Source organism: Macrobrachium rosenbergii, chromosome 20, assembly GCF_040412425.1.
Source record: "Macrobrachium rosenbergii isolate ZJJX-2024 chromosome 20, ASM4041242v1, whole genome shotgun sequence".
NCBI lineage: Eukaryota > Metazoa > Arthropoda > Malacostraca > Decapoda > Palaemonidae > Macrobrachium > Macrobrachium rosenbergii.
Genome location: NC_089760.1, coordinates 5,861,933 through 5,886,503, shown reverse-complemented (window position 1 = coordinate 5,886,503; position 24,571 = coordinate 5,861,933). Strand labels below are relative to the sequence as shown.

Sequence of the window (24,571 nt, the reverse complement as noted above, 5' to 3'; positions counted from 1 at the left end):
ACTACCACTACTGGGGAATGAATAATAGGATTGATATGAGGAGAATCTTCAATTCCCCTGACTATCTCTAGAAGAGCGAGATTTACTACTGAAGGCTCTTCTGATCCTATCCCTTTCAAGCTTAGAAACATATCGGTAGTAATCCATCCACTCTCTTTCTGATAAACCAAAACATTCATCACATCTATCCTTTAACTCGCAATTTTTCCTCTGCATTTTACACAAATAGAGTGGGGATCCAAGGCTTTAGCAAGCCGGGTTTTACACCCTCACACACATTCTCACACTCGAAGCAGAGTCAGACATCTTGGAAAGTGAAAAATCGTAAGAAAAATCCAAAGCGAGCAAAGGTCAAAATCAACAATATCTAACAAATCCAGAAAATCCAAATCAAATCCAAAAACGAGCGAAAGCCAAAGCCAAAGTGTACTTCACCAAAAACTCTGTGAAAATCACGGGCCAAACGAGCAAAATTTTAACGATGCAAACCGTATGGCGGCAGGGAAGATCTGAGGAACAGTTGGAATGGTTCAAGGTACCTGGGTAGAGGGCGCACTAGTGGTACACCTGACTACCCATCGGCGATTGCCGCGAGTTTTGAAATTCTGCGCAAGCGTCAGGGACTTAAGCTATATATATAACTACCAGGTAAGTCAGATGTTTAAAAGTATGGTTTCTATAAGTCTCATGAAAAGAGGCTCATCTGCCATTTGGAGAGCATATCAAGGGATCCACAACACTTTACTAAGGTTTGTGGTATTGGTCTGTGGTATTTGCCTTGAGGTACATTATTTCTGTACCCCAGCCATTTAGCAATTCCTAGGACAGCAATGTTTAGATTTCCTGCTTCCTTCAACAACAGTAGCATTCTTCAATCAAAAGACTGCTCAACCATTTAAGGGGCATTTCCTCCCCTTAAATGGTTCATAACTATCAACTTATCATTTTCCTGCCTTTGAAAATGGTGCAGTAGAATCCTAACCCATTGGTCCTTCCTAAGCAAAAAGGTAAGAAGTGAGAGATTGAATATTAAGGGAAAAATTGGTATGTGGCATAAATGGAGCCAGCAGATTCTTATGACAGAATGAGTAGAATGGCAATGCAGAGAGTCTTTTAGGAAGAATGGTATAGAAAGTACATTACTGAGAGGTAATTAAAAGCTATGAGAGACTGATGCATGATAAAATATGAAGATGGGATAGTGACTTATCATTTTTCTGACTTTGAAAATGGTGCAGTAGGATCCCAATCCACTGGTCCTTCCTAAGCAAAAGGGTAAAAAGTAAGAGATTGAATATTAAGGGAAAAATTGGTATGTGGCATACACGGAAGAAGTAAACTCTTATGAAAAAATGAGTACAGTGGCAATGTGGAGGGTCTTTTAGGAAGAATAGTATAGAGGGTATGTTACTGAGAGATAATTAAAAGCTATGAAAGAGTAATGCATGTTAAAACAAGGAGATGAGAGAGTGACTTGTTTGGTGTAAAAGTAGGTATAAGACAAATTTTGTCTCACTGGCTGGAAGGAGTGATGCAAGGATAAAGAGAAACTGATCACTGATGAAAAGTTGTGGGATAAGACAAAGTGTCACAAGTGAGGTGTGGTATGGTTAATGTGAAAACTATTCAAGTTATCCCCATATTCAGGAACATCTGTATTCTCTCATACAATATTGAAGCAGTCCCATTTTCTTTTTACAGTGCATGGAGGAAACACTGGGAATTCACAAGCACAGTTAAATACTGTACCTAATTATTTATTATGCATTAATCAAAAATACATTTTATCAATATTTTACTGTGTTTACATTAATATTTGAAAATTAGTAAATAATTTTTTTTACCATAAAAAATGCATTTAGACATGAAAATAACATGAAAATACAGTAATTAGTGGATATTTCTCAATGAAAAAATCCATGCATTACCAAATTTTTTGCAAATAATTAATTCAGAGATAGGTTTCACAGAAAAATCTGTGAATAAGTGAAGCCAAGCATCCAGAACTGCAAATAGGTGGGGTTAATATATATATATATATATATATATATATATATATATATATATATATATATATATATATATATAAATATATATATATACATATATAAATATACATATATAAATATATATATATATATATATATATATATATATATATATATATATATATATATATATATATATATATATATATATATACATATATAAATATATATATATTATATACATATATATATATATATATATATATATATATATATATCTATATATATATATATATATATATATATATATATATATATATATATATATATATATATATATATATATATAATTCTAATAGCCACAATCTTAACAAATTCTGGTAAAATGACCAGTAGATTCTATCACACACACACACACACACACACATATATATATATATATATATATATATATATATATATATATATATATATATATATATATACATATATATATATATATATATATATATATATATATATATATATATATATATGTTATATATATATATATATATATATATATATATATATATATATATATATATATGTATATATTATTCTGCAAAAAAACTATACATTGCAAAAGTTTGGATAAAAAGCAAAATGTGTAACTTATGTGTTCTTTATTTTCATTTTTATTGTACACCTAGTACAATGTACCTCTTGTTCTTACCATCTGAAGTCACCTCAATTTGCAATTCTGGCAAAAGTCAGCACCCCTTCAGGTAGATTCTTTTTCCATTTCATTTTCCACACACACACACACACACACACTCTTGAACTTTTTCCCATCTTTTGATCATCATGCAGTCACACTTTGATTGATCCATTCAAAACATCAATATAATTTACGTTCTTAGGAATAAAGTACAGTCCACCACTGCCCTTACTTCCACTAAAAGCACCCCCAAACCATAACACTGAGGGTGCTTCACTGTTTTGTTTCACTGTTTTCACTGTGTACCACAGGTCGTAACAAGACACATTACTCAGACGACGGATGATCTTGGAGCCACCCCTGACCAAGCTGAAGGTGCTTTCATCACTAAACATCGCTTTTTGCCACTGCTCAGGGGTCCAATGCTTGTATTTACTGCAGAAAGTAAGCTGTTTCTTCTTCTTGGCTACAGTTAGCAAGGGTTTCTTGGCAGCATGACGATTAGGCATTCTGAGGTCCTTCTGCAGGTGGTGTTGAATAGTCCATAGAGAGACCTCTTTCAGGAGTTCAGGATGCTTTTTCTTCATGGCTGTGGCAGTTATGGAAGGATTTGCTAGTACTTCTCTCTTCATAATCATGTCCGTACAAACAAATGTCTTCTTAGGGGCACTAGAGCCAGGTTTTCTGGGTGGATCAGTGCAGGGGGCTAGTGATGCGGCAGCTTTCTTGAGGTTTTAAACTGACATCTGAAGAACTGAAAGTCTAGTGACTTTCAAGTCTGCGGCTGCACGTATCACAAACATGCCTTGTTCTAATAGGGAGAGGGCACAGCTCTTCTCTTCCACTGAAAGCTTAGTTTGACTCATTTTGACCACTTGGAGCAGAGTTATAGGGTGGCAAAGTGAAAATGATGGCACTTAAGAGCAACGTGCATTAGCTCCTTCATCAACAAGCATGGGTGGCTCACTGAAGGCTGTAGGCTTGGTAGAGCAGTGGAATGAGTCTGAGTCAACTATTGAGCCAACACAAACGCTGCCCACTTTTCCTATGGCAGGGACGTAAGTTAAAAATATACAAATTTTCTCATGTATAGATTTTTTTGCAATAAAAATGTATAGTCTTCTTGCAGACACTGTATATATATATATATATATATATTATATAGACACTATATATATATATATATTAGAGTGACCCCTGTATTCATGAGGGTTAGGTACCACAACCACCCGTGAATACCAAAAATCTGTGATATATTAGAACCCCCCTCTAAAAATGCTAATAACTCTGTATTTTAATAGCTGGAACACCAAAGATCCCTCTAAAAATGCTTATACCTACCTATTTTCTTGTTATTTTTGTGACTAAATACATTTTTTATGATTCAAATTTATTTAGTAACACAATTAACAAGAAAATACAGGAATCAGTGAATATTTTTTTAAGAAAAAATCCGCAAACTACCAAATTTTCAGCAATTTATTGAAAAATGCGTTCCACAGAAAATTCACACAGGCAGTCCTCGCTCACCAGCAGCATCGGTTAACGACCTTTCAGTTCTATGACGCATGGCTGATGATGTCGTTAACCAGATTTTCGGCAACGGTAAGCGATTTTAGCATCGTCTTAAGTAGTTTATCAGCCGTTAAGTGGTTTACTGGCACTTACGATGTTGTAAATGCCATTTATTACCATAATTATTGTGATATATTTCGGTTATCAACGATTTTCGGTTATCATCGCTTGGCCAGAAATGGAATCCCTGCCATTAACAGGCCATTTATTACCATAATTATTGTGGGCACAATTTTGTGTGGGTGTATATATATATATATGTATATATATATATATATATATATATATATATATATATATATATATATATATATATATATATATATATATATATATATATATATATATATATATATATATATATATATATATATATATATATATATATATATATATATATATATATATATATATATATATATATATATATATATATATATACATGTATATATATATATATATATATATATATATATATATATATATATGTATACATATGCATATATACATATACATTTTTTATAATTTTTTAAAAAGAAAAAAATCACTAAAAAAAATCATTCAAAGGTGCAATTTTCAAGCAGTGTGTGATGAATACAACCTACAGGACTTGATTACAATGATGAAAATAAAAGTGCTTACATCATCATGAATAAACATTACATTCCATGAGAAAATTAAGAGCACTCACTTGGTAAAAGTTCCGGTGAGGGCAATATAGATGAAATTTTCATAGGTAAGCCTAGCTCCTTCTCCCAAAACATTTAAATTATAAGTAGCAGATGTTCCTCCTGGTGCAACACAAGTCAAATGAGGAGGCAGCATAACATCATCCCAAGCATACGAAACACACGAGCGAGGCTTCACACTTGTTCTCAAGCGTTCCTCCTGAGTACCAGTCTGTTCAATTAATAAAATATTCTTATTTACATGAAATGAATTACATAAGCATTCATAACAGTCAGGTATTCCATTTACCTTTTCATTAAAGATAAACAACAAGATGTCTCTTAAAATATTGTCTCATTTTCAAAAATCAATTAAGAAAGGAGTAACTCTATTTAGTTATAGAAATGTAATCTTACCTGATAATATGTGATAGGAACTTCAGAAAAATTATCAATTCTGAATGGTGGTGGAAGGCTTTCAGCATCAGTGAAGACTATAAAGTATGTGGCATCATTAATTATAATCTCCACTCTCATAAAGAAGCAATGACCATTGTTGTCTCTGAAGAAAAGAAATTTATGAATCAGTGGTAAACTTGTTATCCCAAATTTTCTTTCCAATAAAAAAATACATCTACATTATTCATATCTGTTTCAAAGGTATGGTAATCAGAAAAACAAAATATTCTCAAATGGAAAGTAATTTCTCATAAGAAAGAGTGGTTTTAAGAAAACCAGTCGCTGACACATTCAGACTAAGTAATATAAAAGGGTCAAAATGGGTCATTTTACAGTTACTCACCTGCTGCTAACCCCTAACCTACACCATACCATTTACTTATGTCTTGCATAAACTTCATTCAAGAACTTTTCAAATATCAGGGCCTTTCTTTTTAATCCTTTTTCTACAAAATCATTTCAGCAGCCAACAGTATAAGACTTTTAAATACTTTTCTTTTATAACCTTAGAAGGCAGTGAATTAGGAAATGTATAATTCTGGTTATATGTACACATTTAACATTTATAAATATGAATGTCTTTTATTGTAATACCACAGTATGATATGAAGATAAAAAGGCTCATAAAACACTATTTGAACTAAGTGCAACCACATTTTCTTCTGTGCCCCTGTTCACTGTAAAATATGGACAGATGAAATGTTACAAGAGTTTGGCATTTTACATGACCGTTTCCAAGAAGGAGGGAAAAAATCATTTTGGCATGCGTCTGGTGGTCGTGTTTCCTGGAACAACTTGAGAAAAGGCCTGAGGATTAAAAAAAACATTGATCTTTTAGACAGCTACTTTTCATCAATTTATACCTTAATGATTCGAAGTAACATTTTTGTGCTCTTGTAACCCATCTCCCCACATAAATCTCATTACAATTGCTGCACGGAATCTAATAAACTCCGGCTTCTTCCCTTTTACTTAAGTATATGTTAATGAGCGAGCTGGAATCTGCTATCATCAATCACACCAACAATATCTGTCAGGAGGACACTGGAAATCAGAAATACGGGTTAATCAGGCCTCTTCTCAAGCTCCAAAATTTCAAGGGAATTGTTTATTTTCCCTCCTTCTTGGGAAATGGCCACCTATACCATGTTGACAAAAACCATATTTTACCAGTTCTCAAAATATGGTTGCAATATTCAAATAGTGTTTTACTTTTTATCTTCATTTATAAAATTAAAAGACTAAGATTAATAACCCTCATACATTCATGCTTCTGTTTTCTTTATATAAATCTTTTTCATAACTTCCCACAACACTAAAGAAAACAATGATTAGCATACATTTCATTTTACTTGTACCATCATCAGTAACATTTATGCCCCTAAAGTAATACAAGTCAATCACTTCCATCGCATAATCAGCCGAATAAATACTAATCACTCCTCCAAAATTTCAAAAAGTACTCTTAGGCTATTGTTGACAAGAACCTTCTCAAATAAGAAATGACTTCAATTCTGTATAACATTCCAGGTCAAGTTATTCTCAAGTTATTCATAATGTTTGCATATTACATATAAAAGCAAACTTTCCCATTACTTTGTCAATCAACTCTTTTCCAGCAATTATTATAAGTACATGAGCACAACCACACAAATCATCATAATCAAAATCATATAAATTGTCAACTATTTTTCATTACTTTTCCATAAATGGAAAGGAATTTTTTCCTTCCCAATTACTTACCTTTCAACCCTTCATCTAATTGCTTTCTACATATTTTTTTCCAAGAGTTGTGTATAGTCAGTATCATGCATTGTAAACACCACTCTTAGTTCAGTATCAACTAGCAATCAACCAGCTTTGCCTTCCTTTTATCAAGACTAAAAGGAGCCTCAAATTATTCTTCTTGTCGATGTAAAAATCACCATCTTTTCGAAATACCTTAAAAACGCCACTACTTGAAGTTCTATTTATTCATTCCACTCTTTCCCAACATCTCTAAAGAGCAGCTCATTTTCTTCCTAAAATTATTTATAAACTCACCAGTGAGTTCAAGCATTCTTATATTTTTCCTCACACTGCTATTCTTCTAAATCAGAACTGCATTCAGATTCTAATTTGCAAAAGGTTATCTAGTAATCTTGTCTTTTCCTTCATGAAACATCATACTCACTCTATTAAACACTAACTGCATTCTCCCTGTAAGTGCATTTATAACCCCTTGAACTTCTCATATCCTCTGCACAACAGCTTTAAACAAAAGGTTTTCAAGAACTTCACATCTCTAATATGTTTAAACAATGTCTACTCTTCAGCAATTCTTGAATTTGTTTATACCCTTCCAAATTATTTTAGGTAAAAATCCACTGTAGTGAAAATACTTACCTTATGTTGAGATAAAATGAATCTATTTTTTCAATAAGAAAGCCTCCTGACCAATTGCACCCTGGTACATCACGAAGACATATACAGAGAAGCTGATCCTTATCAATACGAGGCCAGTGAAAAGGAAGCCAGCAACCCGGAATAGCACGCAGCCAAGTTGACTGTGCTCCTGGGTCTTTCTGTAAACATGTAAAGAAAAATGGAAATTTATTTGGAGAAACTTCTCAAAAATGACTAGTCAATCATCATGATACTTTCTGTAATGATAGTATTCTTAAAAAAGGCAAATATGTTTGCAATAAAAATATAATTACATAATACTCGTATGTGTGATTACTGGGTCACACCACTAAAATAAAATTTGGGAATATTATACTGTAAATAAGAGTGCTCACTGTTCTACATGACTAACACAACAAAACCTACATAAAAACATCAGTGGAATTCTTGTTTAAGGAGACTGGAACTTCAGAAATTATGTACTTGTGGTGGAGGATGGTGGTGTTATAATGAGATCCTAATTTCCATTTTTGTTTTTTTTATTTTCATCTGGATTACAAAAATGAAATCTTCCTCTTTGTCTGTCTCTTTCTCTCATACACTGTCTCCTCTCTGATGCTCATCTCTCACAAGATACAGTCAAACTGTCATTTGCCGATTAGTCTATTGTTATTAACTCACAAAGATTGTTAACCACTTAATATTCAAATATGTAATAAACATCAATCCTAACATTACACGCAAAAGAACAATAGTTCTCAACTCTTAATCATTGTTTTCTAAAATAATAAGCTGTCAATAATGTAAGTAGGTTTGTGAGACACACACAGCGAGGACCACGGAACAGAGTTTTTGGTTATGCCTGCGGCTTGTTTAATAAACACTGGCACCTTTCCTCTTCCTCTGTGAAGCTCTCAGTCTTGTGATATTTTAATACACACATTTCTTCACTTTTAAACAAACATATACATTTCACCAAGTTCAAAATAAATACACTGACATGTCTTCTTTTTCAAAGTCTCTTATTTTACTTGCTACACCATCACCACTAAACACTGGCACCTCTCCTTCCTCTTCCTCTGTGAGGTTTTCATTCTCTCAACATTTTAATAAAGTACTTAGTTTTTCACTGTTAAACATACATTTAACCATGCTCACATCAAATATCCTGACATTTCTTCTTTTTCAAAGTCTTATTTTAAATGCAACACCATCACAACCATGCTGATCCTTGTACCACAGATTCAAGGAGAAAAGTAATTACAATAAAAACACAGTGTAATTCAAAAAGGGCTGAGACTAGGTCATTATGTGGAAAGGTTTTTTATAGCTGATTTTATCTAATTATACCTAACCAATGTTTCCCATTGTTTGTTAAAATTGTATAGCAATGCATTTTACCATAATTTCCCTTGGATAAAGCTAATTAGTAATAATTATACATAAATAAAAACAGAAAATCACAGTGAACTAATGTCAATGAAGAATATTGATGGGTATTATCCCACATAACCTAGCTGTACCAGACAAACAATGAAGTGTCTGTCTGTCTGACAGTCTCTTTCTTCTCTCTATTTCTCATGTTATCATTATTTCATAATAACTTTTGATAAAAGTATCATGTCTTACTGCTGCTATTAGTACTGCACATCATTAAATTTGCATGAAAAAATACTCAATTTATTCACCTAAAACACATCCTGTGTTACTTTCAAACAACCTTCTTTCCAAACTCTCCTTCATATTATGCATTATTATTTTATTCCACATATTGATACAGGCAGTCCCTGGTTATTGCGCTTATCAGCGCTGATAACCTGGTATTGGTACCGATAACTGGAGATCGGAATCTCTGTTAGATATGTATCAACCGAGCCTGACAATAACTGGGGACTGCCTGTATAGGTAACATCCCTTATTCAAACATGAAATAAAACAACATCAACACCTTCTGAGAGCATTGAGCATTTGCCAGTAAATGTAGAAGTTTATTTAACAGGTAGTGGAAAGCCTCTGTCAACTCATATGGACATTTTTATTTGACTGACATTGAAGACACCTGTGAATGGTTTTGCTTGCATAAGCTTTTTGTTTACATTAGTATTTTGTGAACAGCATAACTGATCTCTGTAAACACGTGAAGTTTTGATTTTAAAGTGTCTAATTCCAAGTCTGTTAAACATATTTTCCTATACACTGCTGTTTGTAACATTTATAAACAGCTGCAATAAGAGCTCCATGTTTTCACTGTTTTACCCTTCTGAGCTCTATGTTTTCATTGCTCTATCCTTCTTATCTTTAAACTTGCTATTTGTACTCCTCGACTGGTCTTCCATATCCCTAGAATATTCTAGAAGCTTATGTGGGATTTTTATGATGTAAAACACTGTCTGCCTTGATGTTGAACTCCTTACATATGAGACAATTTCTCTATATGGAAAGAAAACTAGCTTAGATCAAGCTATTGCAGAAGTGTGTAATATGCAGAGGAAACCTTAGGAGCTGCCTCTGATTGAGTTTACCAAATCTAAAATGGCTCTAACAGAGGAAACTACCCGTGTCATATTACATGGTCAGTTTTCTTGCTGGTGAACTATGAATCAGGGACAATCTATAGCATTTGCCGCTGGTTCAAAAATATGTGACCTTAGCCCTGTGTAAAAGCCTTTCACTAATTCATCAGGCAAGGCAATCTAGATATAAGGTCAAAAGCCTTCCTTGACAGGCACTTTACACACTTACACTGTCATGTTTTGTGTTCCTATTGAAACCTTGCAGCCTTTTTCCCAGTCCCAGACAAAGTTCCTTCAGGGATGTCCTAATGAAACAGTTCCAGTCTCCAAAATGGTAAATTTTGCTGGATCCCCCATTCATGCTCCAGCATGTGCTGAATGAAGGTTTTGCTATTGTATTCAGCAGCTTTAGCCCTGGTAGATTCAAATTTACCATTGATAAACAGTTAACCGATTTCATGCAAAGCTTAAAGTTCCTTAATCATCCTTACAAGGGGGATCTTTGCCTTCTTGTTGATGAGTGGACCTGAGATGGGCTTCCCTTCAGTAATTTGTGATATTAACCACTTATAAGCATTTGGTACATCTCAGCTAAATTTGCTTTTATTCTTTTATTCAGTGGTTTCCTGTAATTTGGGGCTGGGATTCTTTGAGCCATGAATTTAATCTGTTCTTCTTGTTGATTGATATCACAAAATATGGAGGAGCTGATCTTGTGCTCTTCCATCATTTTTGCATATCAAAGTTACTCTATGATTTTCTTAATAATGCAATTTTGTTAGGGATTGGCAATAATTTCTTGGAGTGCTTCTTTGCTCCTCTGGTAAGCTTTTCATCCTTAGTAGCTATTCCATTAAGCAAAAATGGTCCAGTGTTGATGATGTAAATATATTTATTTCTTAAATGATTTGGAATACCAATATAAAGAAATACTGTATCAAAAGTGGCATTAATATATCTGGAATTTGATATAAATGGAATATTTCTGGAAAGGTACACTTTCTAAAATCTGAAAGTCAGATTTTTAAAATGATCAGTATGCAAATAACTGGACTTTTACGGTTAAATGGCATCATTGCGCAAGTCCTTTGTTACAAGTTTTACAGCTGCCATTTCATCTACTAAGTTATCTGGAATTTAATGAATTTCCTCTTCACTTTACCATACAGTTGAAAAATATGACAATGATAATTAAGACTTTGATATCTATTCATTAAATGTATCTCCTACTTTCATAAATCAACCATGTGTTATTGTAAATTTCCCTACAGAAATTTTCAATAAAACTTTCATTTTGTATTCTAAAGCTGCAATTTCCACCAAAATCTACATCTTTTCATTATGTATAGGACAGGTATTTGATTACTGTGAAAACAATATTTTTTTAATATTTTGTAAAAATATACTTACAAAGGATGTTGCAAAACATTTTTGAGCTATGATGAGTTCATGTGATGATCTATTCTCAATCTGGAATCTAGGTGAGAAGGTAACCATGTAGGTATCCCTGTAACGGCCACGACCAGGCCTAACATCAACACCCACAACATACACATAGTCAGGTCGTGAATCATACGGACTCACACGTAAACGCCGTACCCATGTTCCCTGAGTCAAAGGCAACTTGTGGCAAAACTGAAAAAGCAATGTATGCATATCAATAAAACCAAGTCTCTGAATTAACCTTTAACATATGAAGCATAAAAACAATTATCACTACAACTAACATTACCAAAGAATGATACAAACCGCAACACATTGTCAAGAAGTTAGGATACAATTACAGTACTGAATGATTATGAAATTTAGGTCTTGAAATTGCAGTCTTTCAGCAATTCACCTTACAAGAATCAAAGCTGACTCCACGATGTCAACATTTTACCCTAAACTGAAGAGATGACACTAACATGATGACATTGACACAGACCAAAAAGAAATGGCACTTTTATGGACTACTAACTTGAACTTTGAACAGGAGTAAACTCAAGGCACTTTTAACCACCTTCCAACCACGACGATATGTTTGATTATTACTCAGTACTTTTACTGTTAATTCACCTTTCCTCCATATTTACTCTGATAGGAGTTGGGGATAAAGTCAATTTACAAGTACTAAATAATTAGATGAATGGAAAATACATTTGTTAGATTTGTGACACTGACTCATACCTCTCCTTGTATATAATTTCTTAGAAAAGAAAATATGGTTCAAAATGGTATTTACAATGTAGAGAAACCAGGAAGTTGTTATAAAGATTCCAAAACTCTCATAAGCTTCTTAATACTGTCAAATTTTCAAGTTAATTAACAATTCCCCTGAGAAAAACAGGATTTTGTGTGAGATTAAATAGGTTCTGAGATACCATATAATTCCCCCATTTATGGAAAGTGTATTAAGGGCTACAACGATAAAATAGTTTGTGAATAAAATAAAATTCCAATATAAATTTCCCGTTTCTTTGAAGCCCCTTAAATGTAAGAGAATAACTTTAGAAATGTACAGCTACACTCCAATGGACTATTCAACAATAAATTACAAATTACAAAAACAGCACCCGCTTCTTCAAAACACAGGTTAACCACAAGAAGCCAATCAGTCTAAATTCCCAGTCAACTTATTCTCTCACCTGAGCACGAGATTCTGGGTGTAGGTTGTTGCCCACTCTTGCTACAAGCATGGGGCTTGCATCCCGATCAGTGAAAGAAAATAGGAGAGGGGCAGCACAGCGAGCTACTTCATGTTCTTTGTCTTGACCTGACAAACAAAGGTAAGTATGAATGAGTTTAGAAATAAAATAAATAAAACATTAGTCTGGATGGAGAAAAATAATAATTAATATAAGATAAACTATACACTAAAATCAAGAAATTACAAGCTTTTATGCAATACGTATATTTATTGCTATTTGGCAATAACATGGACTAAAGTTAGAAGAAAACACTGGCTCAGGTTTATAACTAAATGTGAAGCAAAGTGTTCTTATTTCTCATGTATGACTTAATCAACACAATGAAACTAACTACTACACCTGCTAAAAATATTAAATAACTCAAATAACAACATTTGACTACAAGTAATGACATCAATAAAATTAGTTTGTAATTCATAATAGCATACTACTGTTAACACAAAATAAAACCAAATCTTAATATAGTTTTGGAAACACATCAGAGAATCGGTGTGTTATAGTATGTGTAGACTAAAATTAGTACAGCATTAGCTTTGAATAATTTACCTGCTGCATCTGCTGTTACCCCTTCTTGCTTAAAGATCAGTGGAAGACCAGTCTTATTAATTAACCAATAACCTGCATATACAATCACCTGAAAAAATAATACAAGTGTAAGTAAATTATTTTTGCTGTGAAACAATAAAAATATAGTAAATACTTTTAATCTGATACAAGACATAGTGATAAGTACAGAATATAAAAAGCAGTAAGTACACACTATTAAATATTATATCTTCATTAATCTGGTTATTCAACGAGTATCATAAAATAAATGCCGCCAGTTATTCTGAAAATAGATTCAAATTGAAAAAATATTTATTTCAAAATAGACTGCCCCAACATATGTACAAATTTATAGGAAAAAATATAAAATTCTTATGATTCAAGAACTGTGAACTTTTTTCCTCATTCCACTTTTTGTTAAAACCACAACAGCACTGCTATAAAACCACAAACATTGGAAAATGTAAAAAATGTCTACATGAAAAACTTGACTTCAAGTTTCACCTAATAATAATTAACTGACAGAGCTACCTATGCATCTATATCTGTTTTGTCATCCACTTCTTGTAGAGACTCTCTGGGATGTGCTCTCCCTACTCTCTTCCTCCATTTCTTCAATGACCTGCTTATAACCCTTTTTGTCACACCAACTGATATAGAGATATTTCTAATTTTCCCAAATATTTCCTTACCTTTTTGGTCTTCTTTGAAGCACATTTTAGTTCAATCTAATCTTTACAAAACACAGTAATGGATAAAAATAGTACAGTTACTTTGAAGTATGGTTAACAAAACATGAAGTGTTTCAATGCATTCATGAAAATTTTTATCATCTCAATGCCAAATACATACTCTAAACTTTGCAGAAGTAACAGAAATTATGATTTTTTTGTGAAAAATATATATAAATTATTCAGGTCCTATGAGCCTATCTGTGCAGTCAACACTCCAGGTGATACCCTGTCCATTGGCCACACATCCCACCAACAACTGGCAACAATTCCTCAGCTTCCAGAGGGGCAGAAAACATGTCCAAAGTGTGAACTGATTGGTATTTATCTAAATAATAAGTTCTTTTTTTAAAAGTCATTTCTTATAACACTTATCCCTTCAGTTTACATGAGCTTCAATAGCAATTTAAAGAGGCTACAACTTATGCAGATAGCAAACTTTTGCAACTTGGGTGCTGGAGTGGTGAACTGCTGAGTGACTGTGATCCAGATACAAATTCTTGAGGCTAACAAGTGGTTGCACTAGTTCTTTGTTAGTAAGGCAACAGTTTTTACTCTTTCCTAAATAGCTTGAGGAAACCATATGATATTCTTGCTCCTTTCATAAACCACAGTTGCAAGTATCCCCAGAAAACTAAGCTCATGGAGATGGAATAGAGTTATGAAGGAGACTTGACAGGGGGCTGTGCTTCTCTCAGGAAGCAATATTACTTGACCTGAAGATAACACTGGACTAAATGGGGCAATAAATAATTTCTCTCAGCTGATGACAGAGAGAATTTCTTCAACTGCATAGAAAATTGGTGTACAGCAGTGAGAATCTTCTAAGACTTTTCAAAACCTATCTTGAGGAAATGTTTTGATTATTATTCCCTTGTTTGGTCATCAGTATCTTAAAATGTTGCACAATAACTTGAATTCTATACAATTTCTTATCTAAGATCTAAGCATTAATCTTGGACACCATTATTTACACAAATCACTGTGTAAACTTTATAAAAAAATTTTTATAATTCTCATCAACTTTACATTGAACTCTTCCCAGATTATACCATCCATTGCACACATACTACATTTGCAGTTAATTCTGGCAGTCTTGCCTATTCTTTTTGAAGTTCATGTACTAGATATGCAGTTAATTCTGACAGTCTTGCCTATTCTTTTTGAAGTTCATCAGTAAACAGTTTACTGCATGTATTGCTCCAGTTGAGAACAATTTATGCAATGGTCTTCCCTAATCATGTAGCTGACTCACTGAAATTAAGAGTTTGAAGTTGTTACAATAATTTTTTTTATAGTGTAGTCACTTGTTTCGTCCTCAAGGAGTTACCCTTCCATGGTCTACCAGAGCTCCATGGTGACCAAACTAATGTCAAAGAATTCTCTTTTAGTTAGTCTCGTGGCCGGGTATTGTGTCGTAGTGATAAACACCATAACATGTGATAGAGTATGTAATGGATTCAAAGATAAGAGTGCATTTTCCCTTGTCTTCATCAAAGCTGTACCCAGGTTGTTTCCACTGTCAAAACCTGCTAGAAGAAGATGTGATTAAAGTGATGGACTCCTATGGAGACAGGATGCAACCCAGAACCCCACACTACAAAAAACCATCCAGTCAAACTGGATGACTGTGATAGATAAAAAAAAAATAATAAAAATAAATAAATAAAAAAATAATAATAATAATAATAATAATAATAATAATAATAATAATAACAATAATAATAATAATAATAATTCAATGATGACTGCCCTACTGAATGACAAGCAATGGAGATTCCAATATGTGGTCATGGACTGGCATATTGCAAATAACAAATGACAACTATACTTTCTCTTTGGACAAATGCCCATGGTATGTCTTGAAGCCTGTATTTATATTCATCCACCATAAAGCACCAAAGCAGGTTAAATTGCAAAGTTGGTTAAGAGCCGAGAGCTTCAAAGTACAGTGTTTATATATGCTTTTGAATATCACTGTTGCATGACACAATAACATATCTTTCTGATTTCTTTCTTTTGCCTCCATTCTTTACACTGCTATCATTCCAGTTTATGGAGTGTTAGCCACAATGTCCTGATATAAAAGTGCAATTTTTTTGTCATTTCTACTTTTAACCAAAATAAAATCCATCTTTTACCAGTTAGTAATTTTTCCCTTGGCTTAATTAGCACAAATAAAACTTGATACTGCCATAATTCAATTATGAATTCTACCCGTCAGGCTTTCAAAACCAACTCCCTCTGTTCTGTGTCACTGTTTGGGTCTTCTGCAACAAGTATAACCCCTGACAAAGGCAACTCTGTGGCAGCACAGACACTACTCAATTTACGAAAACATACAATGTCTCTACAATAACTTTCAAATTCACACAAACTCACACCCCTCATGAAAATGAGTAAATTTCTTCCCTAGTCTGAAACTGCAAATTACTGGGGAAATGGTATTTATAATGAAAGACAAAAAGCACTAAAAATACATAGTTGAATAATATAAGAAAATTAAATATGTTACAGCACATCTAATAACAATACACCTCATTTTTTCACTGCCTGCTTATGATTAGGCATGAGGGCTTAGTAAAAAAAAATAAAAAAGGCCAATTTGACCTTTACTGACCTTCAGTGCACCGCCATATTGAGGTCGAACTCTGAGATGAACATACAGGATTCGTTTCTTGGAATCCTGTAGCTTCAAGGGAAGGACATAAGGTGAAGTTGTAGGATTAAGGGTGATTTCACCACAAGAAGTAAATGCATCTGTCCAAAAAGAGAATGAGACACTCTGTGCAGGATCAACAGAATGCAGAGAAGAATCTTCCCCTGGCTTTATGCGACCCAAGTTCCCTGTTGTTTTGACTTCATAGTGAAGGTCATATGGCAACAAATTCAACAAAGTTAGGGGGCTTACAAGGACAATAGAGTGGCCAGGCTGTACCTGTAAAGGAATTCATGGTATAAATAGTCTTGTTTCACATACACATTTTCTAAAAGTGCTTTGAACATTATTAATTATTATAATAATAATTAGTTTTTTAGCAAGAATCTAACAGTTAATAAATTATTTTGTACAGTATAAGGTCAGATTATCATGCCTTATGTTCAATTTCCAGTTTTTGTATTTGCATTTTTACCTTTTAGTACAATTTTGTAAGTACTGTAACAGGTAAACTTAAAATTTTATATTTCTATGTATTAATATTTTACAAAATTTTTGCAGCAAATCCTAAAACAAAATTTTACCTGATAGTGATGGCTTTTGCTAAGTTTTAATCTCATTTTCAAAGAAAAAAATAGACTATACCCACAAAATGTTCAGGCAAATGCACTCTTACATACAAAATCACAAAACCAATAATAGACATTTTTCGTAAACTGTCTTAACCTGTTTTCCACATGTGAATGCACATACTTGTATTAAAAATCAATTTGCAATGTTTGTGCACAAAACAAATGTTTGTGCTGGGAAGATAAAACAACTATTCAATTGGTACTTTGCAGAAATTTGAGAGAGAGAGAGAGAGAGAGAGAGAGAGAGAGAGAGAGAGAGAGAGAGAGAGAGAGAGAGAGAGAGAGAGAGAGAGAGAGAGAGAGAGAGAGAGAGAGTCCTTATAAACAAAAGAACTTTCAATATTTGTAGCAATTATTCATGCGAAAAATTTTATATATTGCAGATTAATATTCAGCTATTTCTTTGGAGAATTCACTGTCAACCACTTTTATTCAGTTCTTGAGATCTTGAAAATAAAAATTTCAGTAGCTTTGGTAACAATTAGGAGTAAATATTTGTTTCAGGGTAGTATACAGATTAAATGCATTTTCTGATTAAACCATATCAATCTTTTTGTTAATAAAATGTAGTCTTGTTCCTAATACACCCTCATTTTTGTGATGAAGCTACACAAGCTTTTGGTTATTCATGTAAATTTGCTGGTGTTACCATTGTTTAACACATCGTATGAGTGAAAAGTGCATGTTAGGGTCTCCATTTACTGAAGGATCATATGGATGTTCTCATTAAGAAAGCCACTGACAGTAGAAATAAATAAAAATGTAACAAATAAAATGTACATCACAAATAAGAATCTAAATTGAAAAACAAATCATTATACCCACAACATAAAAATACATGAACAACAAAAAGTGTGTTTCAGTGTACCAGCAAGCAAGGGAACTCAAACCAAAGGCTTTGTAGTGCCCCAATAAAGAAGTTAAAGCACAGTCTTAAATTTGAAGAAATACCTATCTAACAAGGCAAAGAGTTACAGTTCTAGACTGACCCAGATGAACTAAAGGATATTAATTAAACGAAGGGTAAAATCTGAGCAAGACAAAGTTTCAGAAAGATGTCTATGTGAGAAGAAAACTAAGTGATCATAAGAAAATTAAAAGGCAGAGGGCAATACACATGGTAACAAAACTATAGTCAGTTTCATTTCATCTGTCCACCCATGGATGAACATGTGGCATATGCATATGTGTAGCATGTGACTGACTGACAGTCATTTCTGATGTCACTGGTTTATTGTGATAAATATTAACTATCTCTTAAGTAACATATTTGAATGGTTATATATGTGAAGAATCCTCACTGCCTTTATATAAACCATAAACACACCGATTTGTCTCGATAATAAAGCAACATAAGCACATGAAAGATAATCTTGTATCAAACAGTATACATCAAACACAAGCGAACGATAAGCTTTCAATGATTATGACTGATCTCATTAGTATAATTCAGGCTACACTTAATCCTATGTTCACAAAATGTTCAATTCACAAGATTTTCTTATCATTCAAACTTTATTCTATGTAGTTTCACTGCATGCAATGATACCAAAGTCATATCTACGCCCATAAACTGAAAAATAGCCTTTAATATTGTCTACCCCTAGAACACGGAGCATAGAACAATGTACCTATGCCTATCCTACTGATTCACCAGGTATTTTGGGCATAGAACAGTGTAGCTATCCTATGCTACTGATGCACCAGTTATTTTATTTTCTTGATCTTCTTTTAAGCCTACATTTATTCCATTTCATTTAAATTACTTTTTTATTGTAAATTTCACTTATTCATTCTATCTAAGTATTGTTCCAATGCCGAATCATGGACAAAAAAAAAGTTTTGACGTAGGAAAAACCTATTTTTGGTTGGTGCTGTGAGTTCTCAAGGAGTTACCCTCCATGGACTACCAGTGCTCCAGGGTGAACAAACAAATGTCAAAGAATTCTCTTATAGCTGGCCTCATGGCTGGGTATTGTGTCATAGTGATAAACACTGTAACACTTGATGGAGTATATAATAGACTAAAATATAAGGAGGCACTTTCCCAAATCTTTACGGTGAGGCTGTATACACCAGTTCTTCCATCGTCAAAATCTGCTTAGAAGAGGAAGTGATTAATGTGCATGTGCAGTCTGCCATAGTGTCAACAACAAACCTGAAGCAGAGACCAAGAAGCATTACTTTCTGTTGGTCAATGCAGGATGATCCCTTGCCCAAATCCCATGGCTTTTTGTCAGGGAAGTGGGAGGGTTTTGAGGACTCACCAGCGACAAACAAAAATAGGCTTTTTCTATGTCAAAACATGTTTTTTGATAGCATAGTCGCTTGTTTCGTCCTCAAGGATATAATCTAACCATATCTTGTATACAGACTGGTATTGCTGGATAGACAATTGTCCGTAATTTTTACACTAGGTATCTATAAATCTTGGGTGTGTAATTTTCGCAACAGATTTTTAAAAAATCCAGGTGTGAAGGTCTCCGCTCAGAAAGGAGGATGCTTAGACGACTTTCCCTCCAACTGTCTGGGACAGAACAGCGGATGGTAGTGGAACAGATCTCTTCACCTGTTGCTGAAGTAATAGGAACCAATGCCTGTTTGGCCAATATGGGGCTATTAAGTATGCTGTTCCTTTGAAGGTTAAAATTTACTCAAAACCTTCAAAATCTGGGACAATGGAGGAAAGAGATATATTGTCCTCCATTTGTTCCACTCTTGTAGGAAGGCATCTCTTGCTGTTGCCTGACTGTCCAAGTTCAGAGACACACATACTGGGAGTTTGTGATTCTCTATGTGGCACACAGATCCACTTCCAGTTGTGGAAGCATCTTGGCTATTGTTTGAAAAGAGTGGTTGTCCAACATTCACACTGTTGAGGCTGTTGTTTTCCCTGGTAGAGTGTCTGCTATTACATTGAGGGACACTGTGAGGTGAATTGCAGACAAGTACCACTTCCTTCCTTGTGCCATTCGAAGGTTGGCTAGCATTATCATATTGACAGGAGGTGAATTTGATCCCGACCTCTTGATACAGGACGTTGCAATCATGTTATCTAGACCCCACAAAATGTGTCTCATATGGAGGTTTGAGTTTTTTGAGAGACGAACAGACAGCCATCAGCTCCAGGAAATTGATATTATAATTCCTCTGAGTAACTGACCACCTCCCTGCCACCAGACAATCTTCCTAATGTCTGCCAAACCTGTCAATGAGGCATCTGTGTGTATTGTCATGTGCAGACAGAGGATTCAGGGTGACCTGTTTTGCCAGATTCCTTCCGGGTCCAAACCGAAGTATCTCCCCAACTTTTTTATTCTTTTAATGAGGTTGGTCTCGCATCTTTTTTCTTGCATGCGATAGCCAGAATTTGTTTACATTTTGTTACAATCTGAGTACTGGATCCATTACTGATGCAAACTGCAGCAGGCCCATCATATGTTCTATTTCCGTCTGGAAACTCTGGGCTGTGCAAGGAACCCTTTTGAGGACTTGCCTTATTCTGTTTTAATTATGATTGGGAGAGACAACAGGCTGTGAAAAGTATCTCAACACAGCCCCAGCCACTGGAAAGTGTCTGCTGGTGTGAGGTAGGATTTTTTCCAATTTATAATAAAACCTTTTGACTACAGTTTGTTGACCACTGCTCTTAGGTTTTCTCAAGCAATCTTTTCTTGTGGGCCACCAGATCAACCAGTCATCTGGGCAGGTTATTAGTTGTATTCCCTCTTTTGAGTTCCCGAACAACTACTGTTTCTAATTTTGTAAAAAATTCTTGGGGCAATGTTTAGCCCAAAGGGCATGACTTTGAACCTGTAAATATCTTTCCTTATCCAGAACCTTAGGAAAGGGCAGAAGGGAACAGCAATAGGGACGTGTCAGTATACATCTTTCAGATCTGCAGAAACTGTCCAAGTCCCTTTTCAAATGATTTAACAAAGTTGGGCAAAGGTAGTTATTTGAAAATTTTGGCAAACAATGTGCTTGTTTGATGTTGATTGGTTGAGGATCACTCTTCTTTCAGAGGAATCCTTTTTGGGGACACTGAAGAGATATGCTTGGTGGCAAATATATGACTTTAAAAATTTAATTGGTAAAAAAATTTGCAAAACCCACCCATTCATTGTGGCGTGCAGGAAGTACTGGTGATGAAGTAGGTGATGGATATGAAGAATCAACAGGAAAATTGTCTCTTCTGACATGTACACAAAATCTGTCAAAAAAAATCATATTACCTATAGAAATAAAAAAATTTCATATTTATGGTCACTGCAATATATATTCAAAAATTAACCAAAATATATACAAAAAGTGATAAATTCAATTAGAGTACCATACTGTAACAAATATAGCATTACAATTATACAAGCAAAATAAGGTAATCAATTAAAAACTACACTACATATGCATTACAAAGCATGCACACTTTTACATGGAAGTTCCTAAACAAAATAAAGTGCAAAAAAAAAAAAAAAAACACATTTGTTTCTCCTCATTCCTCTTCTGTTTACAAGAGCAATGACATATCTAAGAGTTAAATATGAAGACAATAGTGCTGTGGTAAAAGATTTATAGTCATGTTAGCAAGTAGCTCCCACACCATTCCTAAATCAACATCATCATGGAAGATTTTGAAATTGAAAAAAAAATCGTGGACTTCCAAACCTAAAAGGAGGCACTTGAGTGTTGATTACAGGGCACTCTCTTAAATCATTGGCCTCTTGATGAGGTTGAAGAAGTGTCAGCCAATGAAGAGGTTCCTTACAATAAAGCCATCCCCCTCCTATTGGACTAACAGGCCTCACTAACAGCCGAGCCCAGGCATACAACAGCGGTATTGGAATGGATGTCTTGGGGGCCACTTGAAGGGTTTTGACATCTGACATATGAAACAAAAAGAAAGAAAAGACTACAGCTACAAAAGAAAGTTTCAGTTCCTGAATAAACAGGCAGGTGGGTAACAGAACACAATCCATATGTGAATCGGTAGGAAAAAGCAAAAATTGTACTTGCACACATGCATGACAAAGTATAATTTGTCTATAGCTAACATTTTTAAAATCAAAAGATGATAGCAGAAACAACAATAATGGTCCCAATTTATGCATATCAACTTTAATAAAAATAAAGTGTGAGTTAAGACTTTCAATAAAAATTGGCAATATTTAATAACTCAATCCTTCAATGGAAAGTCTAATAACACTGCATATCATGAAAACCATCGATGATTACAGAATTTATTAAACAGAAAACTTCCAATTTTTAAATGAAAGTTTTCAAGAGCATTTATTTCATTTATTTCTGGGGATCTCATCAGTTTAAATATCAGATTAAGTAAACATACACTCAAAATCTAAAAACAATTACACCATAAATACTTGGAAAAAAATTCCATAATCTTCTCAAAATTCATCCTTGTTACCTGTCAATAAGTGATCTAATTTGCAACAGTAATTTTACTTCTCTTTCAGTTCTGTTTTGATGCTGCTCAGTATGATGTGGGACCATAAATAGTAGTCTGCCTTTGATAACAAGTGACACCAAGCTCATTATATACATAGCACAAGGAAAATAGATGTACGGATGCAATTCTAAGACCAAGAAATGAACTAAAGACATGGTACATTTCAGGAAATGTTACACAAGTAATAAACTGGAAAAGGCACCCCAGAAATCCACATTTTTAAGTCATCTAGCCAGATATTTAAAGGTGGCAATGCTACAAATAAATAAAAATAAATAACCAATAAAAATAAGGATATCTAGGTAACATAAAAAAGTTACAGTATTGTACAATTATTCAAATAGGGATGGAATATGTTTAATCTAATCATTGCCTATTTCAGAGCTTGCGCTATTATTTTAGGATGTTGGATTTATGAAGACTAGCTTTAACATAATAAAAAAACCTCTTAGTATGTACTGATACTGACTTCATACACTAAAAACCATTCCATTAAAACAGGCTGTGGGGATGGAGGCTCTTTCTCCAAACTATTAATTTCATGAAAGTGAATAACTGGACTTCCAATACTAAAAAGGAGGCACCTGATGGCACTCTCTTACATCATTTACTGACATTTAAAATAGTTATAGTAATTCCATGCTGAGCCATAAGACACTACATCACCATTCACGGCATGATATATTAAAAAACCACAGTTCATTGCTGAATTATATAAACCCAGGGAACATATCTTGTTAACACAACAGTTACCATCTTCTAATATTTCAGGTAATATAATCTGAAATTGATAATTTGGGAAACCAAATATCTTTTTATAATCCAGAAAGTTGTATTACTTTGATTCTGAATAATCATAATGGCAAAAAAGACTCCATCAAAAAAATAATCACCACTCTTGATATGAATAGACTACACTAAAATCTAAAAGTATACCTACCAGCAATTTGGCAAAGCATGAATAACAAACTTAATTTGCCACAAACATTAAAAAAATAAATTGGTCTATGTACTTCAGATATATTAATATTAAAAATGTGTATCATCTGAATAAAAAAATTCAATGACAACTCATTACTTTCAACATAACCAGTTTCTACATCAGTAAGAATCTCAAAATCTTTATGGAGAAAGAAAAAAGGAGATCATCTATGATGACTTTCATCTTCCACTGTCTGAGCAGATGTTATAAATTGGCAGGGCAGCAATATTGGCATTCAAGTAAAATGTAATAGATCTGAATAAAAAAAACTAGCCCTATTCTTAAAAGATATTTGCTTCAGCACACACCCATTGCTTTCAACATGAAAGAGAGGAAACTCCAGCAGAGTCAGCATAGTTGCTGACTTCCCAGAGGGACAAAGGACATAAAAGTACAAGAAATTGGTCTTGAAAAGGGGTTTTCTAGAATCCCACAGCTCCCCAGAGTAGAAGGGGGTAAAAAACTGGACTATGACCCTGCTAATAAAATGTCTAACAAAAGTGTCTGACAAACATGAGAAACAAGCACACTTGCCCATTGTGAAAGGTGCTGTGGCTGCTACCACAGACCTGCACCTAG

General features: G+C 33.8%; 1 protein-coding gene across 1 annotated transcript in view; it reads right to left on the bottom strand.

The window, feature by feature from the left end:
• Vps13D (vacuolar protein sorting 13D) overlaps positions 1–24,571 on the bottom strand; it is a 232,858-nt gene that overhangs the window by 84,385 nt on the left and 123,902 nt on the right. Inside the window, 8 exon segments of the mRNA XM_067121872.1 lie at positions 4,955–5,163; positions 5,349–5,493; positions 7,776–7,954; positions 11,699–11,923; positions 12,916–13,043; positions 13,525–13,612; positions 16,876–17,193; positions 21,663–21,759. Coding sequence (XP_066977973.1) covers positions 4,955–5,163; positions 5,349–5,493; positions 7,776–7,954; positions 11,699–11,923; positions 12,916–13,043; positions 13,525–13,612; positions 16,876–17,193; positions 21,663–21,759 — 1,389 coding nt within the window.